Here is a 25,160-nt window from a genome sequence, read left to right on the forward strand (position 1 = left end):
AACAACCTTGCCAGCTGATGTTTGCGAATTGAGTTCCATTAGGCGGATTTCACCGACGGCTTTTCACTCAGCTGACACTCTCTTTGACTCTGGAGTGTAGTGATACATCCATGATACATCCACTGTCACATATTGACCCATTAAATCCTGTTATTGTCTTATGAGAAGTGATCAAGCGGACAAGCGCGGTCCCATTTTGAGTAAAATTTTCTCAAAATATATTACTTCTGATATCTTCAACTCCACCTCTATCTCACGCAACTCCGCTCAACTACTTGACTTGAAAATCAGGTCGTGAAAACTTATATACTTGAACTGGACTTGACTTGAAATATTTATTGCTTGACGTTTTCAAGCTACTTGATATTACTTCAGCTTGTGTAACTTCTTTAGTAGTTTTCTCGCATTACTATGGAATTTTTCTAAGGCAGAAATCTGTTGGTAGTTTTAGAAATCTAACCTTTTCAGTATCAGCTCTAGCGACGGAGAAACGAAGGTACCAAGACTGTTGGGAATTGGGATGCCTAGACTGTTCCCATGAATCAACTCATTGTTCATTGAGGTTCTGCGTGATTCTAGTTCTAATTTATTATCCTATTGAAAAATGTTTTCCTCTCAAATTGTCGGAGAAATGAAGGCTTCTGCTAGCTCAACGTCAAGCTAGCAAAACCTAATGACAAAGCCTAATCATGTAGGTAATCAAACAATGCTTGGACGTTTCTCAAAATTAACAAACTGTATTTTTTATATTTCTTATTTTGTTATTATTTATAGTGATTTAGTTTGGGTTTCATTTCAAAATGGTTGATAGTTTTAGATCTTTTATACAATAATTTAAAAAATAAAAGTGTTTTTTGCCAAGGTTCCTTCTCATTCCATATTTTCTTGTTTGATGTCACACTACACAATATACTGAAAATTAAGAAGCTTGATGGATTCAAGTACTTGAATAATAAATACTTGACTTGACATTGAAAACTGCAACTTGACTTGATTTCAAGCCAAGTCAAGTAGCTTGAATCAATATGTAATTTCAAACAACTCATAAAATCGTTATCTTACAAACAAATACAAATTTTCATCTCAATCGCATCGGCAGTTTTGAACTTAAACAGAAAACAACATTCAAACGATCATTTTATGGATTATGCCGATTACCGAACATTCCTTAGATTTGGATGTCCGTTCTTTCGCAAATATTCTTCATATAGTCGCCGCAACCCTGAAAAGAGCATAGATTCAAGAAATTCACTAATTGGCTTGAACATAAAAATTTGAAATTTTCAAGACAAACAGTTTCTGCATCTTCCTACCGATGATGCGAAATACCTCCAAACCTTGGCCGATCTCGATCCCCGGCCATCTCTGCAGAATCGATCGAAATAAAGATGCAAAACCTCCAGCTTTCGATTTGCATAGCCTACTCCCCGACAGGCATGACCAGCTACCTGCATTTGCTTAATTTACTCCCAAGCATCGCTAATTGTGCTCCTTATCTAAACGTCGATCTCGGCATTCTGGCCGCAATCTGCCGGCGCCTTTTGCTTACGCCGTTCCCATATTTATAATGCGGTTCTGGCCAGCAAAGGGTTTAACGATTACAAAAAGTTTATTATGTTCGAGAGGGGAAAAAATAAGAATGGATCATCGACATCGATCGGGCGGAGAGCTGAGAATTTTATTTACTTTTGCCTGAAGTCTAACATAAAACTCAGCATATTTTACACCATGGTTTAGATTCATTACTCCGGTTAATGCCTCATAACAAGAAGTTCATTCTTATTTGATTCAGAAATTCACCTTAGCATTTATTAATATTGAAAAACTAGAAGTTACGTTATGGGTCATCTATCCAGCGTTTTGGTGGACTTCCTACACTTCGTTTATGTCCTCGTCGTCTTCAATGTATGTACAATTCTCTTAATCCATCGGCAGGAAGTCGATTGATGGACTAAGAGAATTGTACATTGGAGACCACGAAAACATAAACGAAGTGTAGTAAGGAAGACCACCAAGCGTTGGTTAGATGACATTAAATCAAAGGTCGGACGATGTTGGCATCAGTTGGCTCAAGATAGGGAAAATTGGAGAATTCAAGGGGAGGCCTAGGTATGTTCAAGAGTGGATGCAGACAGGCTTTTGAAGAAGAAGAAGAAGACGTTATAGGTTGATCTTCATAAATGAAAAATGTATTCATGTGAACCTTAAGGTACTAATTAACTCAGCATTTAGTCAAATTCAGTTGAAATGGCTAAACAAACAAGATTTTCAATATATTATGGCAAATTAATTATTTTCGAGTAAGGATTTCATCAAGAACAAAAACTAAAACATGTGGAAGAATAAGATGAAAACACTGACAGAAAATTTAAAGAGCCAGAAAGAGCTTATCAGGAATTTATAACAACGACTGATTAATTTTGACAAATTCAAGAGACTGGAATAATTAAAATTATTGCTCGAGACAGGAAAAAAAGGTAAACAAATGTAAACGTGGAATCCCAGAAGAGACTGAAGAGGAGTGGAATATGAATTAAGTCTGAATAACGATATTCTACGAAAACATAATCCGCACCTTCCAAAAAGCCTATTATTTTTGCTTATATAAATCGAAGAGCAAATATTGAAAAATTGCAAAAAGTTGAAAGGCTCTGGTGTGTTGATTTCCTGTGATTGATGTGATCTTTTATTGGTGGGATCTTTTGATTTGAACAGTTCGTTTAACTTCTTTTAGGAGTCTTTTCATAGGATATCATTTTTAAATATACTGTGGGCAGCAACTTGGTATTTGTAATTTTAACGATAGCTTAGTGAAATATGAAATTTAGAAAAATAACAAGAAAATACTTTCGATTCGACATGTTTTTTATAAGAAAATATAAGAGAAAACAGGGAAAATCTGGAAACGACTCGGGGAACGATAGGAAGGAGTGCAAACCAAAAAATGTATGTTACGTTATTCTTACATTTTATATGTCTTTTCATATATTGTGTTATGTTATTGTCTAGCTTATATTATCTTTACGGCATATATATTATGGCAAATTAATTATATTCGAGTGAGGATTTCATCAAGAACAAAAACTGAAACATGTGGAAGAATAAGATGAAAACACTGACAGAAAATTTAAAGAGCCAGAAAGAGCTTATCAGGAATTTATAACAACGACTGATTAATTTTGACAAATTCAAGAGACTGGAATAATTAAAATTATTGCTCGAGACAGGAAAAAAAGGTAAACAAATGTAAACGTGGAATCCCAGAAGAGACTGAAGAGGAGTGGAATATGAATTAAGTCTGAATAACGATATTCTACGAAAACATAATCCGCACCTTCCAAAAAGCCTATTATTTTTGCTTATATAAATCGAAGAGCAAATATTGAAAAATTGCAAAAAGTTGAAAGGCTCTGGTGTGTTGATTTCCTGTGATTAATGTGATCTTTTATTGGTGGGATCTTTTGATTTGAACAGTTCGTTTAACTTCTTTTAGGAGTCTTTTCATAGGATATTATTTTTAAATATACTGTGGGCAGCAACTTGGTATTTGTAATTTTAACGATAGCTTAGTGAAATATGAAATTTAGAAAAATAACAAGAAAATACTTTCGATTCGACATGTTTTTTATAAGAAAATATAAGAGAAAACAGGGAAAATCTGGAAACGACTCGGGGAACGATAGGAAGGAGTGCAAACCAAAAAATGTATGTTACGTTATTCTTACATTTTATATGTCTTTTCATATATTGTGTTATGTTATTGTCTAGCTTATATTATCTTTACGGCATATATATTAGGGCAAATTAATTATATTCGAGTGAGGATTTCATCAAGAACAAAAACTGAAACATGTGGAAGAATAAGATGAAAACACTGACAGAAAATTTAAAGAGCCAGAAAGAGCTTATCAGGAATTTATAACAACGACTGATTAATTTTGACAAATTCAAGAAACTGGAATAATCAAAATTATTGCTCGAGACAGGAAAAAAAGGTAAACAAATGTTGTAAACGTGGAATCCCAGAAGAGACTGAAGAGGAGTGGAATATGAATTAAGTCTGAATAACGATATTCTACGAAAACATAATCCGCACCTTCCAAAAAGCCTATTATTTTTGCTTATATAAATCGAAGAGCAAATATTGAAAAATTGCAAAAAGTTGAAAGGCTCTGGTGTGTTGATTTCCTGTGATTAATGTGATCTTTTATTGGTGGGATCTTTTGATTTGAACAGTTCGTTTAACTTCTTTTAGGAGTCTTTTCATAGGATATTATTTTTAAATATACTGTGGGCAGCAACTTGGTATTTGTAATTTTAACGATAGCTTAGTGAAATATGAAATTTAGAAAAATAACAAGAAAATACTTTCGACTCGACATGTTTTTTATAAGAAAATATAAGAGAAAACAGGGAAAATCTGGAAACGACTCGGGGAACGATAGGAAGGAGTGCAAACCAAAAAATGTATGTTACGTTATTCTTACATTTTATATGTCTTTTCATATATTGTGTTATGTTATTGTCTAGCTTATATTATCTTTACGGCATATATATTATGGTAAATTAATTATATTCGAGTGAGGATTTCATCAAGAACAAAAACTGAAACATGTGGAAGAATAAGATGAAAACACTGACAGAAAATTTAAAGAGCCAGAAAGAGCTTATTAGGAATTTATAACAACGACTGATTAATTTTTACAAATTCAAGAAACTGGAATAATCAAAATTATTGCTCGAAACAGGAAAAAAAGTTAAACAAATGTTGTAAACGTGGAATCCCAGAAGAGACTGAAGAGGAGTGGAATATGAATTAAGTCTGAATAACGATATTCTACGAAAACATAATCCGCACCTTCCAAAAAGCCTATTATTTTTGCTTATATAAATCGAAGAGCAAATATTGAAAAATTGCAAAAAGTTGAAAGGCTCTGGTGTGTTGATTTCCTGTGATTAATGTGATCTTTTATTGGTGGGATCTTTTGATTTGAACAGTTCGTTTAACTTCTTTTAGGAGTCTTTTCATAGGATATTATTTTTAAATATACTGTGGGCAGCAACTTGCTATTTGTAATTTTAACGATAGCTTAGTGAAATATGAAATTTTGAAAAACAACAAGAAAATACAAAAAATACGCTGGAAGCACTCGAACCTACCTTTGTTGGGATGAACGTCAGAATGAGGAGTTGGTACTGTCCTGGTATCTATTTATAGTCTTTGAAAACATTTCACACACTCTAAGAAATTATTAGAACTCAAAAAACAACGAAATTTATAGGCTAACTTTGAACTGTGTTACTCACCATTCATTCCGTGAAATCGAATCTATAATAATAATCTTAGGCGCATACATATGTCCATATGCAGGCCGAGATATTCCAGCGTATTTATTTACAAAAACAAAATGAAAAATAAAACCCGACGCGTTGCTTCAACGGTCGTAGCGAAATAAAGAGAAAAATATACTGAAATTAAGAAAAAATATAAAAATAAAGAAAATTTTGAGTATTGCATTAACAATAACAGTTGAATAATTCTGATTTGATTAGATATATAGGTACCCAATGGCTACTCAGCAGGGTCAGCACTCCCAAAAAATCGAAAAATAATGAAAATTTCTACTTTCACTAGCTTCGTCGATTCGAAATTATTCATTCATTAGCTTGTTTTTTTATTATTATTTCTATTTTATATAACTATATTTTTTTACTATTTAAGTCCGCCGCTTCCAATTGCTAGGTGCTAGGTAGGCTCAGTCGATTATGCTAAGGAATTCACGGCTTGACTTGATATTCAAGCTACTTGACTTGAGCTTGACTTGAAATCAACTCAACTTCAAGTCAAATAGTAGTTTTCCAATGTCAAATCAAGTATTTATTTATTGATTACTTGACTTAACATTGAAAAACTACTACTTGCCTTGAACTCGAGTTAATTTCAAGTCAAGCTCAAGTCAAATAGGTTGAATATCATGTCAAGCCGTGAATCCTTAATTATGCCAAACCTGCCACATAAAAATTTAGAAAAGCGAAGCACCTATTAATGAGAAGAAAATCCTCTTATGTACCTTTCTCAACATAGGAATTCATAATAATAAACGAAAAGCTTCCACACACTTATGACCAGTTCATAATTAAACTCAATAATACAGTTCCTGTTGACAAGTCAGCGCTTTTGTCGAAATTTTTTCATTCGATTACAAGAAAAAGCACATTCCAAAACATTTATAGGTAAAGTAAAAATTTCAAGGAATTTCAAATAGTTCTCTTAAAACGATTCGACATGTTTTTTATAAGAAAATATAAGAGAAAACGGGGAAAATCTGGGAACGACTCGAGGAACGATAGGAAGGAGTGCAAACCAAAAAATGTATGTTACGTTATTCTTACATTTTATATGTCTTTTCATATATTGTGTTATGTTATGGTCTTTAGGTTATATTATTTTAATACGTATAAATTCAACTCTAAAACAGCTTATCACAACTTCGATCCCTATCTGTACGACTACCAAGTTACAAGTAAAAAATCGTTCAAAACTGTCTGTTTATGGCAGGTGTACGATCCGGCCATAAACCGGATCACAGATTTACCTCTTTTGTTTATTTTTGTTTGCCCCGGGAACTTCAGAATTGATATCGGTTGTCAGGCCGCTGCCTTCAAGTGCGTCTGGTCATGTCCCCAGTATTTCGGTTGTCGATGTGTTCCGAGAGTTAATCCCAAAAATGTAAATGTCCGGTGACAGGTTAGCAGCGGTCGGCGTCTGGGAGCCGTAAACGCCGGCGCCTCTCAGATACTACCCAGACACGGTACTCATAAATCTAACCCCCCGATAGTGCCACGGTCGACTTTCCTCTTCAATGAGGTCCACTGTTGTCTTGTCCGTCGATACTTTTCTGAATCACGGGTGCTGTATTCTCAAGGGCGTAGTGATCGGAGGTGATAAACTTTGGCTAGAAACCTAGTTTTATTGAAAAAAAGAGAACGCGGTTGTAAAAAACATAACCTCCAAATATTTTGTGAAATGACATCAATAGGTCTAAGTATTTTGAGTAAATAACATATTACTCTAAATAGATCAGTTTGATAGACAACATCAAACAGAAATTTGAAATTTTGCATCTACAGTGTGTCCTAAATTCGATGTTCACTAAGAGCATCTTGAGAACTATTGGACTTGGAGAAAAAATCTTTATGAACTTCCGATCCATTTCCTATTTATTTATGTATTTATTTTATTTATTCTTGAAATATTAAGATATCAACAATCAGATCATAAATATTTTGCTTAGTTCTCGAGTTACAAGATTACCCTGTTTCAAATATTTCGGTGTTCCTGTTTGAGATATTAGAAAAATTATTCAAGTTTTTTTTTAGTAATTTTTATGGTTTATATGATACTTAAAACAGATTATCGAAATTAATTACCATTTAAGAGATACATTGGAGAGAAGTTGTTTTCAAGATCGAACACCCAATACTTACCCAATATTACTTTAACTTATAAAGATAAAGCCCTTCCGCTAAGAATCCAGTTATGTAGATATACAAAATCACAGCCTAAACCGAACCATCTAGAGCAAAAATGACAAGAACAAGAAATGATAAATATATTTTAATTATGAAGTCGAAAAACAATATCTTTGAACCAATGATATTTTTGAGAAACCAGTAACGGGAGGCTTTTCGGAAAATCTACGGCTGAAGAAATGTTTAAAAGTTAAAAGTTTCCCAATTAAAAAATCCCACTTCTCCTCTTTATCTCTATTAATTAATTATTTAATTTCTATGATCTGTTATAAGTATCATAAACCATAAAAACCGGAAAATAGAACCCCTTTTCTTTATAATCTTTTTTTCATTTATTCATTAATTTTCTTTCGAGTATTTGGAGATTTAATTAAAATTTTTATGTATTATATATACATAATTGTAATGAAGTAATATATTATAACTCTCCAATATATCCCTAAAACTGTAATTAATTTCGCAAATTATAATAAAATAAATAAAAATGAAATTATAAGAATCATATAGGTACATGCACCATAAAAATTCCAAAAAAATAACTTGAACAGAAATCAAACGAAATATTTAAAACATTAATTTTTCAGAACTGCCCTGTAACTCAAGAACGAATCAAGATATCCTTGATCTGCTTTCTGATACCTAACCATTTTGAAAATAGGTAGAGTTCGAGGGTCCTTGAAGATTTTTTCTCTTATAGTTTAGTATCGAGATGCTTCCAGATGGGCATCGAATTTGGGACACCCTCTATAGGTAATATCAATTTCGAGCTACTCGCCGAATTTCATGCAGCGTGCTAATAGCTTGACTAGAATATAGAAATTTTAAGGAGAATATCGAAAAAAATTAGTGACGTGAAATCAGGAGCTTTTTTTAGGGCGATAGTTCATTCATGAATGCATCATAGCGGTCTCAGATCAAAAATGCTTTCTACAAAGGTACAATAGCAGCAAAAATTACGCCTAGTCCTCAAAATATCTCTTTATGATGCACAAGTAAAATTCGAACACATTCGGATTTGATGTTATTGTTTGTTTTTCGATATTTTGTTCGATTTCTTGATTTCGTACTGTTTTAACGAAATATGACATGATTATTCTATATATAAATATGTTTTTTGATCAAAAACCTTGTCTTTTAAAGCAATTTTTTGAAAAACTACAGAGTAATGAATGAGCTCAGATCTAATCTGAAAATCGTCGTCGGATGCCACGTAATATTAATTTATAACATTTTCTTATCTCAATAAAAAATGATTCAGCACGTGTCTGTGCAGAGGCGAAGTTGAATATTACCTACAAAGTAATCCAAATGTCACATAGGAATATTCAAAGAATATGGAAATAGGGTAGTTGATTAGTGATTTAGAATATGGGTTCAGATTATATAAGTGCATGGAGATTCTCAACTCAATCCGATTGGTAATCACGGAAATATTTGTATTTTTGTCCAATATTTTTTTTGAATTTTTTATTGTACTGAGGATATGATCTACTTGAAATTTTGAACCCGTTAATTTATATCAAAATCGAATGTATTGAAGTGTTTCTTGTTAAATAATTTTTTTTCAGTTTTTGTTTTTCTTTTTCTCAGAATATCTAGAAAAATATTGATATATTTCAATAGCAGAATTTTTAATATAATCGATTATTGTTTACATTTTGATTGATAGAAAATGTAGGATTGATTCGATCTTTTCTTGATGGAAAGTCATTTTTATCGAAATTAAATAACAGTTATTCAATTCCCATCTTTTTTATTATTTGAATAATAATTATTCAACTACGCAGCATCTTTTTCAGATTTTAAATAACTTGAATTATTTGAATAACCAGTTATTCAAATGTGAAATCTGAAGCTACTGTGTAGCGAGATAATTGTTATTTAAATAATAGAAATAGTATAAATTTCATTTAATTACGATGATATAGAATAAATTATGTTCAAATATAAGCCATTTTGTGGGGAAGTACTTGTTTCACTCTTTATATGTGAAAATTATAAATTATATCATAGATAATAATGGAAACCTTTCTTTTACGAAATTTAAAAACTTAAAATGAAAAAATTTTGTTATTTTCAGTTCTAAATTTTTGTGGAATTGAATGTATTATGTATCATGAGGAGGCGATAAGAGGTTTTGACGTTGTCGAAAAGTTCTATCGACGCCTTTGGACTAGCAGCCGGTAAACGAGGCCTAACATCTTCACAGCTCTTATTAAAGTAGTCCAGAAAAAAAATCATGCATTGCAGTACATTGAAAGCACTTGCAAGACTTGAGGGTACCTCAAATTCGTTATTACGTCTGATTTAATCAACGTTAAAAGGATTATTCAAATCGTTGGAATATTCCATGCCTATACGCAGATTAATCATTCAAACGGCAATATTCGTGTGTAGAAGAATATTCGTAAAATTTCGTATAATTCCAGATATTTCACATGGAATTATCAGCGTTAAGGTAAGCATTGAAAGAATTATTGCGTTATTTGAGTTATTATTTCGTTTTTATCATAATTACAGCACGGAGTATGTACGCTAAATAGATAAAACCTGCTATCTAACCATGTTATCCATATAGTCCAGTTAACCTCATGACTAATAGATTTATGGGTAGTAGTAACAGGCCGGATCAAAATGTTTTTTCGACATCCATTGTTATGTATCATTCCAGTTCATAAATTTATTTTGATATCCTGGAACATTCATTCTAATATGTCCGTTTGAAGGACCTGAAAGTGATTGATTGTGAATATTGCCAGAAAAATTTCACGACCGACGGGTTCCCAATAGGTTTATCATCCTGCCAAAAAAAAATACACCTATTTTTAAGCGGACGATCCCTGAACACATAGCTCTATCATTTCTTCACAATATCCGGCATTTTCGGTTTTTTAGGCAAATTAAAACAAATTCGACCTCAAATTAAATTCTGTCCGTCCAGTTCGATTCTTTAACTTCCAAACGGAAAAACCAAGAAACTAGGAATTTTCAGGGTTATGCTCTTGAATTACGTCAAGGTTTTTAATGGCAAAATAGTAATGGTGGTAATTACCATTGATTAATTAATCAATCCTACTACTAGCTACTTGGCTCAAGCTCAAATAGCTTGAGCTTGACTTGAAATCAACTCAAGTTCATGTCAAGTAGTTGTTTTTCAATGTTAAGTCAAGTACTTAATAAATAAATATTTGACTTTGAAAACTATTACTTGATTTGATTTCAAGTGAAGCTCAAGCTACTTGAGCTTGTGCTTGAGCCAAGTAGCTTGAATATCAAGCCAAGCCGTGAATCCCTAATTGACACCATATCCACACAAAATTCGAAAATTACAGTAATTGCCACGAAATGATAGGGCGATCAGTTCAGAGAACGAGAGCTCAAAAATTTGTCGTTGTTATCCAGTCAATAATAATTTGGTATCTATACAATTTTAATATAGGATTTTCCACTAGATTTAAAACACTGTGTATTAGTTTTTGACATTTCTTTTGTCATTTGTGCTCAGTCGGTTATGTGATTTAAACATGGAAAGGTACACGCTTCAACAACGTTTAGAAATTGTTAAATTATTCGATAAAAAATGCACATTCCTGAATACAAGAGAGAAATTTAATTTCATTGGAGACATCATTCAACCTACTTTTCGTCGTATTGTAAACAAATTTGAAAGTGAATTTTCTTCTACACTATACAGGAGTACCAATTTCAAGTAATGAACCGTGAACCGTGCTTGGTACTACTTCTAAATTTGTCAAAAATACAAAGAATAGTAAGTCAATGAACTGAATAAAATGGTCATAGAATTATTCTCAGTAGGTATTCGCAAACGAGCATTAAGTTTTAAAAAAAACAATTTAATAATTGCTAATAATTGTATTTAGGGATTCATTAAGCTGAGTAAGCTTGAAATTTCAACCTACTACTTGACTTGAAAATCAAGCTCATGAAAAATTACATACTTGAGCTTGACTTGACTTGATTTTAGATATTTATTGCTTGACTTGATATTACTTGAACTTGATATGCACGAGTCGCACGGCATATATCATTTCTGCAATCTGCGCTTAGACTGAATAAGGGGAATCCTCGAGCGCCGAAAGACTGAAGCATTCGCCAGTGTGACTTTATTAGTAGTTGTCTATGAAATTGATTGATAGATTTTGGTAGTTTGAGAAATATCTTTCCAAATGGCCAAGGATTTTTGTCAACGCCAGCATCTCAGCTCCTGTTGATAGACAGAGCTGCTCTTACTGTTACAAAAATCCGCAATAGGTTTGGCGACAAATCTATAAGATACCTCATGTGTCTTAGATCCTGGATGGAAAATTATGAAATCAAACAACGCCTGGAGGTTTCTCAATATGTATTAAGAAACATTTTTTTTCATTATTTCTTCTTTTGTTATGATTTATGGTGATCTAATTTATGTTTTCTATTTCAAAAAAATTGAATTTGACTCGAAATCAAGTCAAGCTCAAGCCAAGTAGCTTGAAAATCAAGCCAAGCCGTGAATTCCTACTAGTATTACTATAATAACCATTGTAAATTGAATCACTTCTTTTAGTAGAACCTTTTATATTATAGATAGCACATTAAATTGTTCAAGTTAGGCCAAAAAAATTTAAAGAGAGGTAGGTAAAATTAACAAAACCCAGTAGAAAGCCCGAGGTGAGTAAGTACTTCACCCAAGGTCTTGGAAAAAATCCAGTCAAATTGATTCTCTATGACCGAATAAAAAAAAATGTATAAGAATCCGTTCCGTCATCGAACATGTTGACCATTAAGAGAAATGGCAGATTTGCATAAGTTGCCGGTTTTCACTGAATATCCGAACCTGATTAATATTCTTGAATGCAGTCGTGCCAGAATTTCATTGCTACGTTGACATTTATATGATTATAATTGAGACTAAACGGAGTCTGCCGCATAAATTATCGGCTTTATTAGTGGATCCTGAAAAGTTGGCCGCTCCAAGAAATTCAGAAATAGATGGACAATGGGATGATTTGACGAGGTCCTTGATTTCAGCTGGTGGAAGCCACAAAGGTTATGGTTTTCTTTTTTTATATCACTCAATTCCAGTGTCCCCAAGTTTTTGTTTCACATAACTTGTAGAGGTTTTTTTTAGAAAAATATTTTTTCCTAGTTCATTATTTCCTATTTTATCGCAAAATCTCTCAATATCGATATTACAAAACTGCATTATACAGAAAATGTTAGGGGTCAAAATTCGAATAAAACTTTAAAAAATATTACCGGTTAAGATTTTCGGTGAAAAAAATGGTGTTTAGTATTACTGTAGAGACAGTTAGGGACATAGTTTCAATTTCATGATTAAAATTTAACAAGTGCCTGAAAAATTTTTCCTTGAAATTTAAGATCCAAGTTTTAGTAGGATTAATGACTTGTAGCAAATAATTTATATTATATTTCATGCACAGCTATCACAGTGTATAAAACGAGTAAAAAATAAAAATTATCAATGATCATTGACCAAAGTCTCTTATTTTTAATAATACACACATGAATCGAAAGCACTAATCATTTGACACAAGATTTAGTATTTCCCTTTTTTAAAAAATATCAAAACCAACTCTTCAAAACGAATAACAATTTAAAAATATAATTAAGCGGAGAGGGAATTAGAAATAGTAAGGCTCATGATTCGATATTAAAAAAATTGTATAGGTACCTACTCAAAATCCGATTTCGCGGTAAAATCATTTTAGAAATTATTCTAAAGGGTTTCAGTCTACAAAATTCAAAGCAAGCGTTTCCGATCTAAGGTGGTAAGCAAAAAAATTTTCGGGCAAATTTCTTGAAAAACACTTTCACTGCTCCTGAAAGTAATTTGTTATTTTCATTAATTCACAAAAATTACAAATACTGGATAATTCTTTTCAATACTGCTATTGTAGCGTCTTTATTATTAATTGAAAAAAATATATAAAAACTACTAGGATTCTTATATTCTTTTATCAATTCAACAGATATCGCAAATCATATATAAACCACAAACTGCCTCTTAGGTATAAAAAAATACGTATTATATAATATTATGTTACGTTACGTATTATATAAGCATTGAAATATATTTATCCCTATAGATTCTAAAGAAAATTTAGAATAGGTTAGATTTTAAGTGACTGAAACTCAAAATGTGTGTAGTCCTATAATTCAAAATTCGATTTGACAGAAAAAGTTAAAAGAGAATGAGTCTAAGATGAATAAAAATATTCTGATATGACAAAAGTTACAAAAGAATATAATCGGCTATGGATATTTCGACGAGTTCTCGAGGTGGAGTAATTATCGTATTTAGGTACCCCCTCGAGTACCCCTGGATGTGCCATTAGTTGTTTTCTTTGATATAAGATTTTTCTATGGTATTAGCTCCTATTTTCATTCTTTTTGATGCAGGTTTGAGTGTTATGGAAACATTAGTTATTTCAATATTTTTCGAGGAGAATATTTTCTTTTTTTCTCATTTTATTTTTGTTGGCGAATTTTTTAAGTTTTCCCGATGCATATAAATTACTTATCTCTCTATGTAAATCTACATGAAGCAATTTCTTGTGAGAGATAAGTCGTGGATATTTCAAAACAACGCTTTTTCTATAACATATAGGTAAAATTATTTGGTTTTATTTTTAATAATTTTGTATTCTCTCCTCCCAAATACTCAACATTCTGTTTTGGTTACTGCTTTCCTTTTGAAATTAAGTTTCACACGCGGTTATAAAACTGTTGACTTTATTTTTCCGTTAAAATGGTTCATAAACTCTCAGTTGGTTCACAAATTCACATTGCACTTACACTCACAATGTAGACATTTTCAGAGTCGATTTTCCATGATTTGTAGTTTTTGTAATGCGTAATTTCTTTTTTCTCTTGCTACTAATACTAATGTTATTTATCACTCATTTCTGTTTGTTTCATGTCACGATTTTTTTTTCTTTCAATATTTTCTTGCATTGTAAAATGACTGTATTTTGTTTTGAATGTAGACTACTCATGAAATAAACATTATTACTATAACTATTCATTATTCATGAAGCACTTGATATAAATAAAAATATATGAATATAAAATATTTAGTTTATTCAATTTCGTTAATATTCGACAACTCACCGCTGCAGTACCTATAGCTATTGAGGAAACAAACTTTCATATGTTAAACATTCGGAATCATAAAACGGATTTTACGCATCAACAATCTTCTTCTTTTTTCTTCGTTGATCTTAGCCTGAAAATTTAAAGTCGAGCTAATTGCGTTCGAAAGTTGTATATAATCTACACGATGGCCGCTCAGCTAGACGAGCAGAATTGATTTTGGCCTCGAATTCTTCATCAGTGAGTCGAACAAAATCGTTTGAGGCCACTCTAGGTTGCAAATTCAAAAACTACAAATATTTGGGCCGGTTCATTCCAGGAACAAGTGAAAAATAAAAAGTCAATACCAAAACTTTTCAATTTCATGATTTTATATTGTATAGGTATGTAGGTATCTACTGAGGTATCTATACATATATGTAGTATCTTCTATTATTGAAGAAAAGTATTTTTTTAATAATTTGGGAGAAAGACCAAAATAATATTCAGGCCAAAATTTTTAATATAGAAATTAGAACACACTATAGCCCATATTGGGACACACTATAGCCCATATGTTGTAAATATTGAAGAAAAAGCGAAGTAACCCATGGCGCTCAACAAACTTTGTGAAATTCGTAGAAAACAAATATAAGATTTGAAAATTCCAGATAAAAAAGTTATAAAATCTTGACGGTAATTTAATTAAGACAAATAGATTGAATTAGGTAACTCTAACTGTACAATAGTTGCAATCGTTTCTAATCGCAACGGTCACTTAATCTATTTTTTTCATGTTTTAATGAGAAATATCTTCATGCATATCAAATAATGAATGTAATAACGCCAGTTAACTCGTAAAAAAAACACATAAATACACACACATAAATCATAATCAGAGCATTTTCAACAACCTCATATTTGTAATCATATAAGAATAATTCATAAGCTCTACTCTATATTGTATGTTACAAGTTGTCCAATAAAGTTAAAATATTCCTCATGTAAATTTATACAGACCAATTACTCAATTCATTCTTTTCAAATGATTTAATTAGAATTGAATTATATGTATTATACATATATGTACCTTTATAATTAATAATTGATTTACTTTGTGGAAATCCATTCAATTTATATTAAATACAAGTTATTCTAGTTGCCAATAGTGGAAATAAGGATAAATTGTATTTATTAAGATAAAGGTAGGTATAATATTCGATGAAAAAAAAAGTTCTCAGTTCTTTTTCATAGTAGGTATAATTTTTTTCTACCTCTAATACGTGCAACTTTTTACTATTAGACTCGCTGTAAGATTTACTTGGTTATGATATATCTACATATATAAACCTACTATTTTCAATTTTACTTTATTGTTTAGTAATCAATTTTGGTTTGGACAAATTATCAGGACAGCTGAAATTCAATCGATTTTTTTTTCATTAAAAAATCATTCAACTATGAGGATATAGAAAAAAAATTAACGTTCTTAGATGTACAAACGATTTCTTAAATTTATTGTTGTATGTAGGTATCAAATAAATATTCGCTGAATTATCTGTAGGTTGATTTTTATTATTGATAGTAGTATTTTATCTGCCTTTTTTTATTTTATTAAGGATTCGTTGTGATTCATTCGTAAGAAGAATAATGTTAACTTACAATTATTATTTTTTTATGTGAAATTTTCAAAATTTTCGAAAAGATTTTATGATGGGATTATTTTATATGACAGCTCATTTGAAGGTTAATTTTTTTGAAAATCTTTCTGATATAAAGAAAAGGACAGTTTTCGCTCAAGTTATTTCATATACCCCACTAAATTGATCTTATTTGGTTTTTATTTTATTTTTAATTACCTACCAAATATATGTTCTAATAAGTTCTGTATTAATTTTATTCGTTGATGTACGAATTCAATTGTGTTTTTTCCTGGTAAGTTGATCTTTTCATATCTTATGCATTATGATAACTATAATAGATGTCGCTATAATAAGTTTTTTGAATTTTGTGATGATGTGTGATGTGATGACGCTATGAACCACAAAATATTTTTTGGAGAACTATTTAATTTTTGTTTTCTCGGTTAGGTACTTATTTGCTAATTGGGTGGAGATGCAAAAAGGGTGTAACTTTGTGCAATGTCGATTTCATGACCTTTTTTTTTATAGCTAAGTAATTGTAAATCGCGATACGTAAATCGGTTTCAGTCAATATAGACTAATTTGAATGCAGCATGTTTTTCCCGAGGTTTTTCCTCTACCTAAGTAGATATGATTCGGTGCCGTTATAGATATAATGACATACCTATATCGAAAAAGCAGAAATCTAACCTTGAAAGGTGCATACTTATTGCTCAAGCACTAATTATTTCGATTGATTTCCCATTTTCTAAAGAAAATTGTTCCAAAAATTTGAGTATATGACATGTGTTGAAAATATCACGTTTGTCTATATTTTCATGGCATGGCATAAAGCATGAAGTTTTGACTTCGGATTAAGGCCCAGAAGAATGCATTAAGTACCTATCTACATATATTGAAAAAAAAATCTACGCGCGAAATTTCGTACAAGATCATAATTATCAACAAGCTCGCAAAATGTCAGTGCTATTCTCATTTGTTTTCTTGAAATTTTCATCCGACTAACAAAATAACGAAAGCTACTACCTATATTAGTTGTATCAACACATTATTTTTAACAGCCCTCAAGCTATACCTATACACCTAATAACTATATCTATTGTAATTGTTTCCGTTTATCTATAGGTAGGCCTATCTAAACTATAGGTAGGTATCCATAATTCAAACGCTGACAAGTAAGTTTTAATATTTGCAAGGTGCCTATCTACTTTCAATTTTACTGTCATTAGATAACACTTCGTGAAAGACACCTAATTTATAGACATAATATTTGGTACCTCTGGTAGGTTCTAATAGTCTCCGATTTTACACTATTCGTGATGGTGTTAGTATCCCTATACATAATTATCTAAAGAACCAAACTATCTATTGTTTCGTTTATAGGTACTTAGTTCACGCCTACAGAATTCTATGGGCCTTATGGTTTGTATATACCTATTCTGAATAGTACCCATATAGTGTACCGACGTATAGAAGTACCTACCTATGTTAATAGGTATAGGTAGAGGTAAGTGTATAGGGTTAAAAAATTCTTTTAGTTGGAAGTGATTATTATTACAAATATCATCAACTGACATCAGTGAGCCCTCTTAGCCTTGACTATAGTGCATTGCATTTGAAATATTCAAGTATTTACGAAGAAATTGATGGTAATAGGTACTCACTGCTCTGCGATGCTTCAATAGAACAAGATTCATTGATGGGATGCGGGTTCATCACTAAACTAGGTTGCACCAACCCTCTGTGATGCATAGGTAACTGGTGCATGGCCAGTCCACCTTGCTCTGACATAACCATACGAACCACTAGTCTTGAACCGCACGTCAAACGAAAAAACTAGTACCTCAACACTTCAAAATAACTCGAAACCTAAATTTCAACTGTCCACATAGCTAACCAAAGTCCACAAAAAAAGGTAATCCTTTACGTCCCGAACGCAACCCAATAAACGTCTGAGCGGGTGTGCTCAAAAAACACTCAGCGGTGATAGCAGCGATCTGTGAACTTCGCACCGACACTAACGCTATACTGCGAAGTTTTAGAAAGACTGGTATCAAGTCAGGCTCGGTCGGGTAAGATCGTGAAGCTATTAGTGTTTGTTTGGTTGCGATCGGGGCCCCTCCCCAATGTTGAAATCGTTCCCTTGAACGATTGGTGAGGATTCACGGGAGTGAGGCAGAGGGCCGCACAAAATGGAAGGTGGATAATCAATAATCACTCCGTGTTTCCCCCTCTCTCGCCTACAAATGCGAATACACCAGCTTTTTAGGTAGTAAGATTTATATTTGTACACTATAAGAACTGTGAAAAGTATGTACAATTGGAAATAAGAATTTTGGTACATTGTATTCAATTGGCGAATTAGATTGTAAGGTAATTAAGTATTCTCAACAAGGATAATTTGAAAATTGCTCCTAATGATAATTGATAATGAACTCGTAATTTATCGTGGATAATAAGGTTGGAAGTTTTTGCAATATAAATAGATTGTAATTATTACACTGTGTAATCCTGAAATTTTTTTCGGTGTGGGGGGGGGTTAATTTCAATCTAGGAGGGTAGTCAAAAATTAATTTTGATTTCGGGAGATAGTTTTTTTTTCGGGGGTTCATTCAACACTTCTTACACCACCTATTATTATAATATCAACCAAAAAAAAATGAAATGAAAGTGAGTATAGGAAAACAGCTTATCTATTATTGTAGCTACTATAACTAGGTATACACTACACTTCTGCCTGTCGGATAGGCATCTGATCATAAATTTTAAATCTTTGGGCTCCAGACACAATTTGGAAATGTATCAAAATTTTGAAATTCTCACGAGGAAAATTCTATTAAAATTCTGATGGTGACTACTGGGAATAAAAAGGTTCAATTTCAGTGCCAATTAATTATCAATTTAGAAAACTGTCTTGTTGTTGCTTTCCACTTCGTTCGATGTTGGCTTGTAGGAACAGAGGGAACAGTATCGATAAAAATGGTGATTCTATTTCAAAAACTTAGATTTGTTCAAATATCGATTGACATCGTGCGTAAGAAAATCAAGAATCAACTAAATAACATTTCACAAAATGGCTGAAGAAGAAATTATGTCCTGTTTCGATTCAAATCTTCATATAGGTACCTAATCATAAAATGAAAAGTTGAAATTTTCCGATAACAATAACCTACAGTTCAGACTTCATATTTTAGGCAGAATGAGACTCTATTTAGAGATACCCAAATTAATACCTTCCGTAAACCAAAATCTTTAAATAAGTTAGAATAAAAAATTGATTTTAAAGTAACAATATGAAATGGTAGATATCTAATAAATGATCCGACTGGTCCGATAGATTATAATATTCGTTGATTTGATTATTTATATAAGGCAACAGCCAAAAAGGATATATAAATGGACTATAAACAGTTTGTAAACAAGAAAAAAATCGGGTCACACTGAAATTGTGCAAGGAGATGTGAACTGAAAAAATAATGAAATTATAACTATGAAGTAAAAAAAAATAGAAATTGGGAAATAAATAAAAAGAATATTTAATCAATAAGTAAGATCATACACTAGAGAAATCAAACTCAAACAACTTAAAAATATATAATTAAAAGTGCGTAGGTACCCGATTTCAAGAAATAAATAAGTAGGTAAGTATCGACTTTTTCCAAGCGTTAGATGTAGGTACCATTTCAACCTTATGAATGAACTTCTATATAAGAAAAATAACCATAAACTCACTTCTTTCATTCCATTTGGATAACGAAATAATTCTTATATAGATTCGGCGAGCAGAGCGAGTTCTTATATAGATATTATATAAAGCCTTTCCGTTAAGAATCCAAGTATGTAGGTATACAAAATCACAGCCTAAACGGGACAATCTAGAGCAAAAATGACAAGAATAAGACCCCGCTCGATATCTACTCAAAGCCCCGGGAAAACTTCCAAACCTTCGATTTTCCTCGCGTTTTTCGAGTATACGGGGTGTTGCGGATTATTTTGACATTCCTCATTCCTCTGTGGGCAATTTGAAAGTACCACGACGGAAAAACTACTGAGGGTCACAATCTCATATTTGATATTTGATTAGTTATTATCTCGATATTTGAGATTGAATGTTTTCTTTAATGATAGAAATTTTGATTCTTTTTCTTTCAACCATTTTGGTCAATGAAAATTTATTTGCATCAAATATTCTCATGCATGTGGGCAGGGGCCAAACGGTAGGTCCTAGGAAAAATAGTCATATGAAGTACCCCTCCTAGAATCAAACGAGTATACCGGGTGGATCGTCTAAAATCAGCTCACGATCCTGGGTGTCCGAAAAAAAATATTTTTTTTGACGGATGCCCCAGTGAGGGATCTACCGGCATAGTGACAAATATCTACCTATATACTTAATGCAATAAATGGGTTATAGCAATTTCGTTGGCGATAAATTTGTACCTTTTACATATTCCTCTCTTGAACCCAACAAAATGTTAAAGTTCCGTATATAATTTCAAGAAATTTGAAATTATTGAGTACTACTTTCCATAAATTCAACTGTTCCTAAGTTATATGAAAAAATTGGAAAATGGCTTGAAATGAAGAGTTCTCATAACTTCTTCAATATTGGTGCTATAAGTATGAAACAAAATCATCCTACAGGCAACTTTTTTATTAAAATCCATTGCCCATTGGTATAATGATTTATTTTTTATTGCCATTCGTTTTGAAGTTATAAAATCAACTTGTGTTTGTGTAAATCATAACAATTTTCTTCCCTTCTCAAACATATATAAAATGATATATAAATATCTTTTCAGACTATAAAAATCATCAAAAGTTTCAGTTTCACACAGCAAATCCACCAAGTGCCTGCCTATCTATAATAATCTGTGAACTTCAGATAATTAAAATATTCGGTAGCCACCAAGTTCACCAGTTCTATCACAGTTAGATTTTTTCAACATTTTCAAATTAATAAATGTTGTTCTTCAAATGACCAGCGGGGAAAATCTAACGATATTGAATCCTTGGTGGACACCGAATATCTTAATTATCTTAATTTCATAGATTATTATACTATAATATATTATATTCGCCCTGTGAAACTGAAACTTTTGATGATATAAATAGGTAGTTTTATAAGAAATCTATATATCATGTTATATATTTTTGAGAAGGAAAAAATTAAGCGATTTCATTTCTTATAGAAATTGTTATGGTTTACATTTAAAAAACACAAGGTCGTATTATAACGAACTATAAAACTATAATGGCAATAATAATTATATGATTTCCCCAATGAATTTTACTGAAGAAAGTGCCCGTAGTAGGTATATTATTGTAATAGCAATAATACTTAAAGAAGTTATGGGAACTTTTCATTTCACGCCACATTTTCCAATTTTCTCTCATAACTTGAAAACAGTCGAATTCATGATATTGAGGTTTTCCCCTCCTCCTGTAGAGATCTGAAAATATTTCAGGGAGAAAAATGTTGTCTCGAACCCCAACAAGCAAATTTTCAGCACAAAATTACGATTATTTTTCCATAAACGTCTAAGAGGCCATCGCGGTGAACCACCCTGTATAGTCATTTTCTCAAATACCTAGAACAGATATTTCTTTTGGCCATTGAATATAGATATTAATTTTCTGGATTTCACAGATTAACATAGATATAGTCCCCTGGTTGATTTGCCGTGTGAAACTGTTTATGATGTTTATATAGGTAGGTTTAAAAGTAGGTACAATCATGGGCGCCCGCAGCAGGGGGCAGGGGGGGCCATGGCCCCCCATGAGATTTTGATTGCCTCAATTTTCAGCACAAGACTCTCAATATTACTTTCTCAATACAAAGGGCAAGGAAAAAAAGAAAGTAATGGATTCTCAACAATTTTCCGATTTTCAATGACAATCATGGACGCCTTATCGTTTTTCAATAATTTTCATTTTGCCCCCCCTGAGAAAAATTTCTGCGGGCGCCCATGGGTATGAGCGTTACGCACCAATTTTTTTACGGATTCTGAATTGGCGTACAACAAGCACCTTCTAAGTCATGCTTAATCTCTTGTTAACAAAATTGCAAACTGAAGTGATATCAATGGAAGATATCATGCTAATGTAACACTAGTTATTTATCGTGTACCATCAGGCAGGTATAGGAAACCATTATTTAATGATTCTCCTGTGCCTAATGACTGCTAACTTCTCAACTTCACGAGAGTGTCAGTCCAAAAATAATACAAGAACCATAAGTGTATATATATCACTAGCTATAAATATTACAAATCATAGTGAGAAGTGATTATTGAAATGTACTTCGAATGATTTTATGGAGGTTCTACTTCAACTTCAAGTAATGATTTATTGTAAGAGCGTAAACCTATTGTATATATTCACACTGAAATGTTAGAAAATAGTCGTTGTAATAGGATGACAATTGCAGAATCTATTACCTAAATATCGATTACACTATATTAGTTGATACCTACAATTATGTAAGTGAAGAGTGAAAGATATGACGAGATAAGAAAAATTCAGAAAAGCCAATGACCTACATTAATTGTTTGCGCACTTGTTCTTTCAGATATGCGTTAAGTAATACAGGGTGTCCCAAATTCGTAGTTTCAACAGGTTGCTCGTTCTGAGTATATAGTAGGTATATATGGAGTGATGCAGTTTTCATGAAACCAATGATGCCACAAACAGCAGTTGCAATTTATGTTCTACAAGGATATTTTCACATTTTTCCTTTCTCCGACATCGATTCCATATGTTCAAGAAGAATATAAAAAAAATTATGAGATTTCAGAGACGAAAGTTTTGATCTAGTTGCCATCATGCAACCAGACTTAGAATAACAGTTTCAAACTTGGATTAAAATATCGTGTTGATCGCATCATAAGAATCATAGAAAATTCAAACAAAATATCGAAAAAAAAATGAGGAAAGTAATGAAACTAATATTTTATCATCAGATCCGACTGTGTTGAAATCTTGAGTGTTGGGAGATGTATATAGGGTGGCAAATTCCGATGTTTTTGCACTAAAACTCTTAAACCAGAGGAGATAGACAAAATCTGATACCCCATTCTTGGTATCTTTTTTTCCTGAGAAACTAACAAGAGTATTATTCATTTTTGGCCACTTTCTTTAGTTTTCGGGGTATAAACGAAAATTGTAGAAATGGCGAATATCGAAAAAAAATTTTATCTCCGCTTGTCATGATGATTGAGTGAAATAAAAACATTATACAGGCACTTCTTCACGTAAAATCCAGTGGCGTGCTCATCTTTTCAACAGGATTTTTAATTACGAACACTAGATTTTTGCCATTTTTTGAAAGCTTAATTTTTCCTGATTTCGAAAATATACAACATTATGTACCTATAGTTTGTATCAATATAAATAATATAAAATGGTCAAAAACTGTTTTTCATAAAAGAGTCTCAATATTTCTGTGGTTTCAACTATTGATGAGCACAGAAAAATTGACAAATTTTTCCAGAATGAATGCCAAATGCTAATACATTTCAAATAGCATAATATGTTACTTGAAATGGATAATGAAATAATGCATATATGATTAAACTCAACAATTTAATTAGGAAAGAACAAAGAAGAAATAGTATCGAATTGAGGGAAAAACATAGAAATGAAAATATTAATAGAAGGAGCTGTGGTTATTATACGATGCTAAATTCTTCTAGCATATCAATAGTTGAAACTATAGAAATATTGAGAATCTCAGATGAAAAAAGAGTTTTGACCATTTTCTATGGTTTATATTAGCATTAACCATACGATGTTGTATATTTTTTTAAATCAGGAGAAATTGAGCTTTCAAAAAATGGCACAGAAATCTATTATTCCCATTCAAACTATCTTCAGCGGAGATATAATTTTTTTTTGATGTCGCCATTTTATCAAATTTCTCTTATAACTCGAAAACAAAAGAAGGTGGCTAAAAATGAACACAACTCTTGTAAGTTTCTCAGAAGGAGGGATTATTCTCGGGTATCAGATTTTGTCTATCTCCTCTGATTTAAAAGTTATAGTGCTGAAACATAAAAATTTGCCCACCCTGTACAATCAACTCCAAGTTGTCTACAAAAAAATCTTGTTGATGACTCATCAGAACCATAAAAAATTCAAGCAAAATATTGAAGAAAAATCCCAATGTTTCCGTAATTGCCTGCGTGCAAGAGTTTTATTTGTGTTCGTATTCTACTTATAACTTATCATCTTATTCTATTTGATATACCTACTCAGTACACAGCAAAATGTTTATAATTTGGGAGGTATTCATCTTCATATTTCGTCCATAAGCACATAAAATCACATAATTCACATAAAATTCTTGATTATTATTTTCCTATTTTTCACCTTCATTAGTACACCATAATTAAATCTTCAACGAATACTGCGAGTCATTAATTTCAATTTACTGAAATATTATGAAATGTAATTTCAATATCCATGTCTAAATTCGATGCGTTTGGCAGCAATATTTGATTATGTGTCGAATATACTACCAATTTTCAGTGGCTTTTGTGCTGGTGGACGAATTATGAATGAATTAAAATTATATCAATATATGTTCTCTGAAACATTGGCGGGAACATATTTTAATCGGATCATTTATGCAAACAAAAAATTAATATAACAATTAGAATGAAATTTGTAACTTAATGTTATTTCACTATTATCTACATCTATACCTACCTACATATAATAATTATTGCGCTGCTCGACATACATACAGGGAAATACTTATATGGATTGTACTTTGTGCAGATATTACAAATTAAAGGCAATTCGATTACCCATTCAGCAGTGTGACTAAAAGGAAAATTGCTCTTGATGTTTTTATATTGGAACATCAAAAAAAATAAACAATTTATTATT

At 31.7% G+C, this 25,160-nt stretch overlaps 1 protein-coding gene across 4 annotated transcripts in view; it reads right to left on the reverse strand.

The window, feature by feature from the left end:
• Positions 1-25,160, reverse strand: part of LOC123688747 (insulin gene enhancer protein ISL-1) — a 78,412-nt gene that overhangs the window by 52,327 nt on the left and 925 nt on the right. The window contains exon 1 of one of the 4 annotated variants that reach the window (XM_045627394.1): positions 17,933-18,308. The exons of 1 other annotated variant lie outside the window; for it this stretch is intronic. In XM_045627394.1, coding sequence (XP_045483350.1) covers positions 17,933-18,065 — 133 coding nt within the window. In that variant the 5' untranslated portion in view covers positions 18,066-18,308. Of the gene's footprint in view, positions 1-5,160; positions 5,330-17,932; positions 18,309-25,160 lie in introns of those variants that run through there. 2 more of the 4 variants (XM_045627393.1, XM_045627395.1) reach the window with 2 other exon arrangements.

Source organism: Harmonia axyridis, chromosome 1 (genome assembly GCF_914767665.1).
Source record: "Harmonia axyridis chromosome 1, icHarAxyr1.1, whole genome shotgun sequence".
Lineage (NCBI taxonomy): Eukaryota > Metazoa > Arthropoda > Insecta > Coleoptera > Coccinellidae > Harmonia > Harmonia axyridis.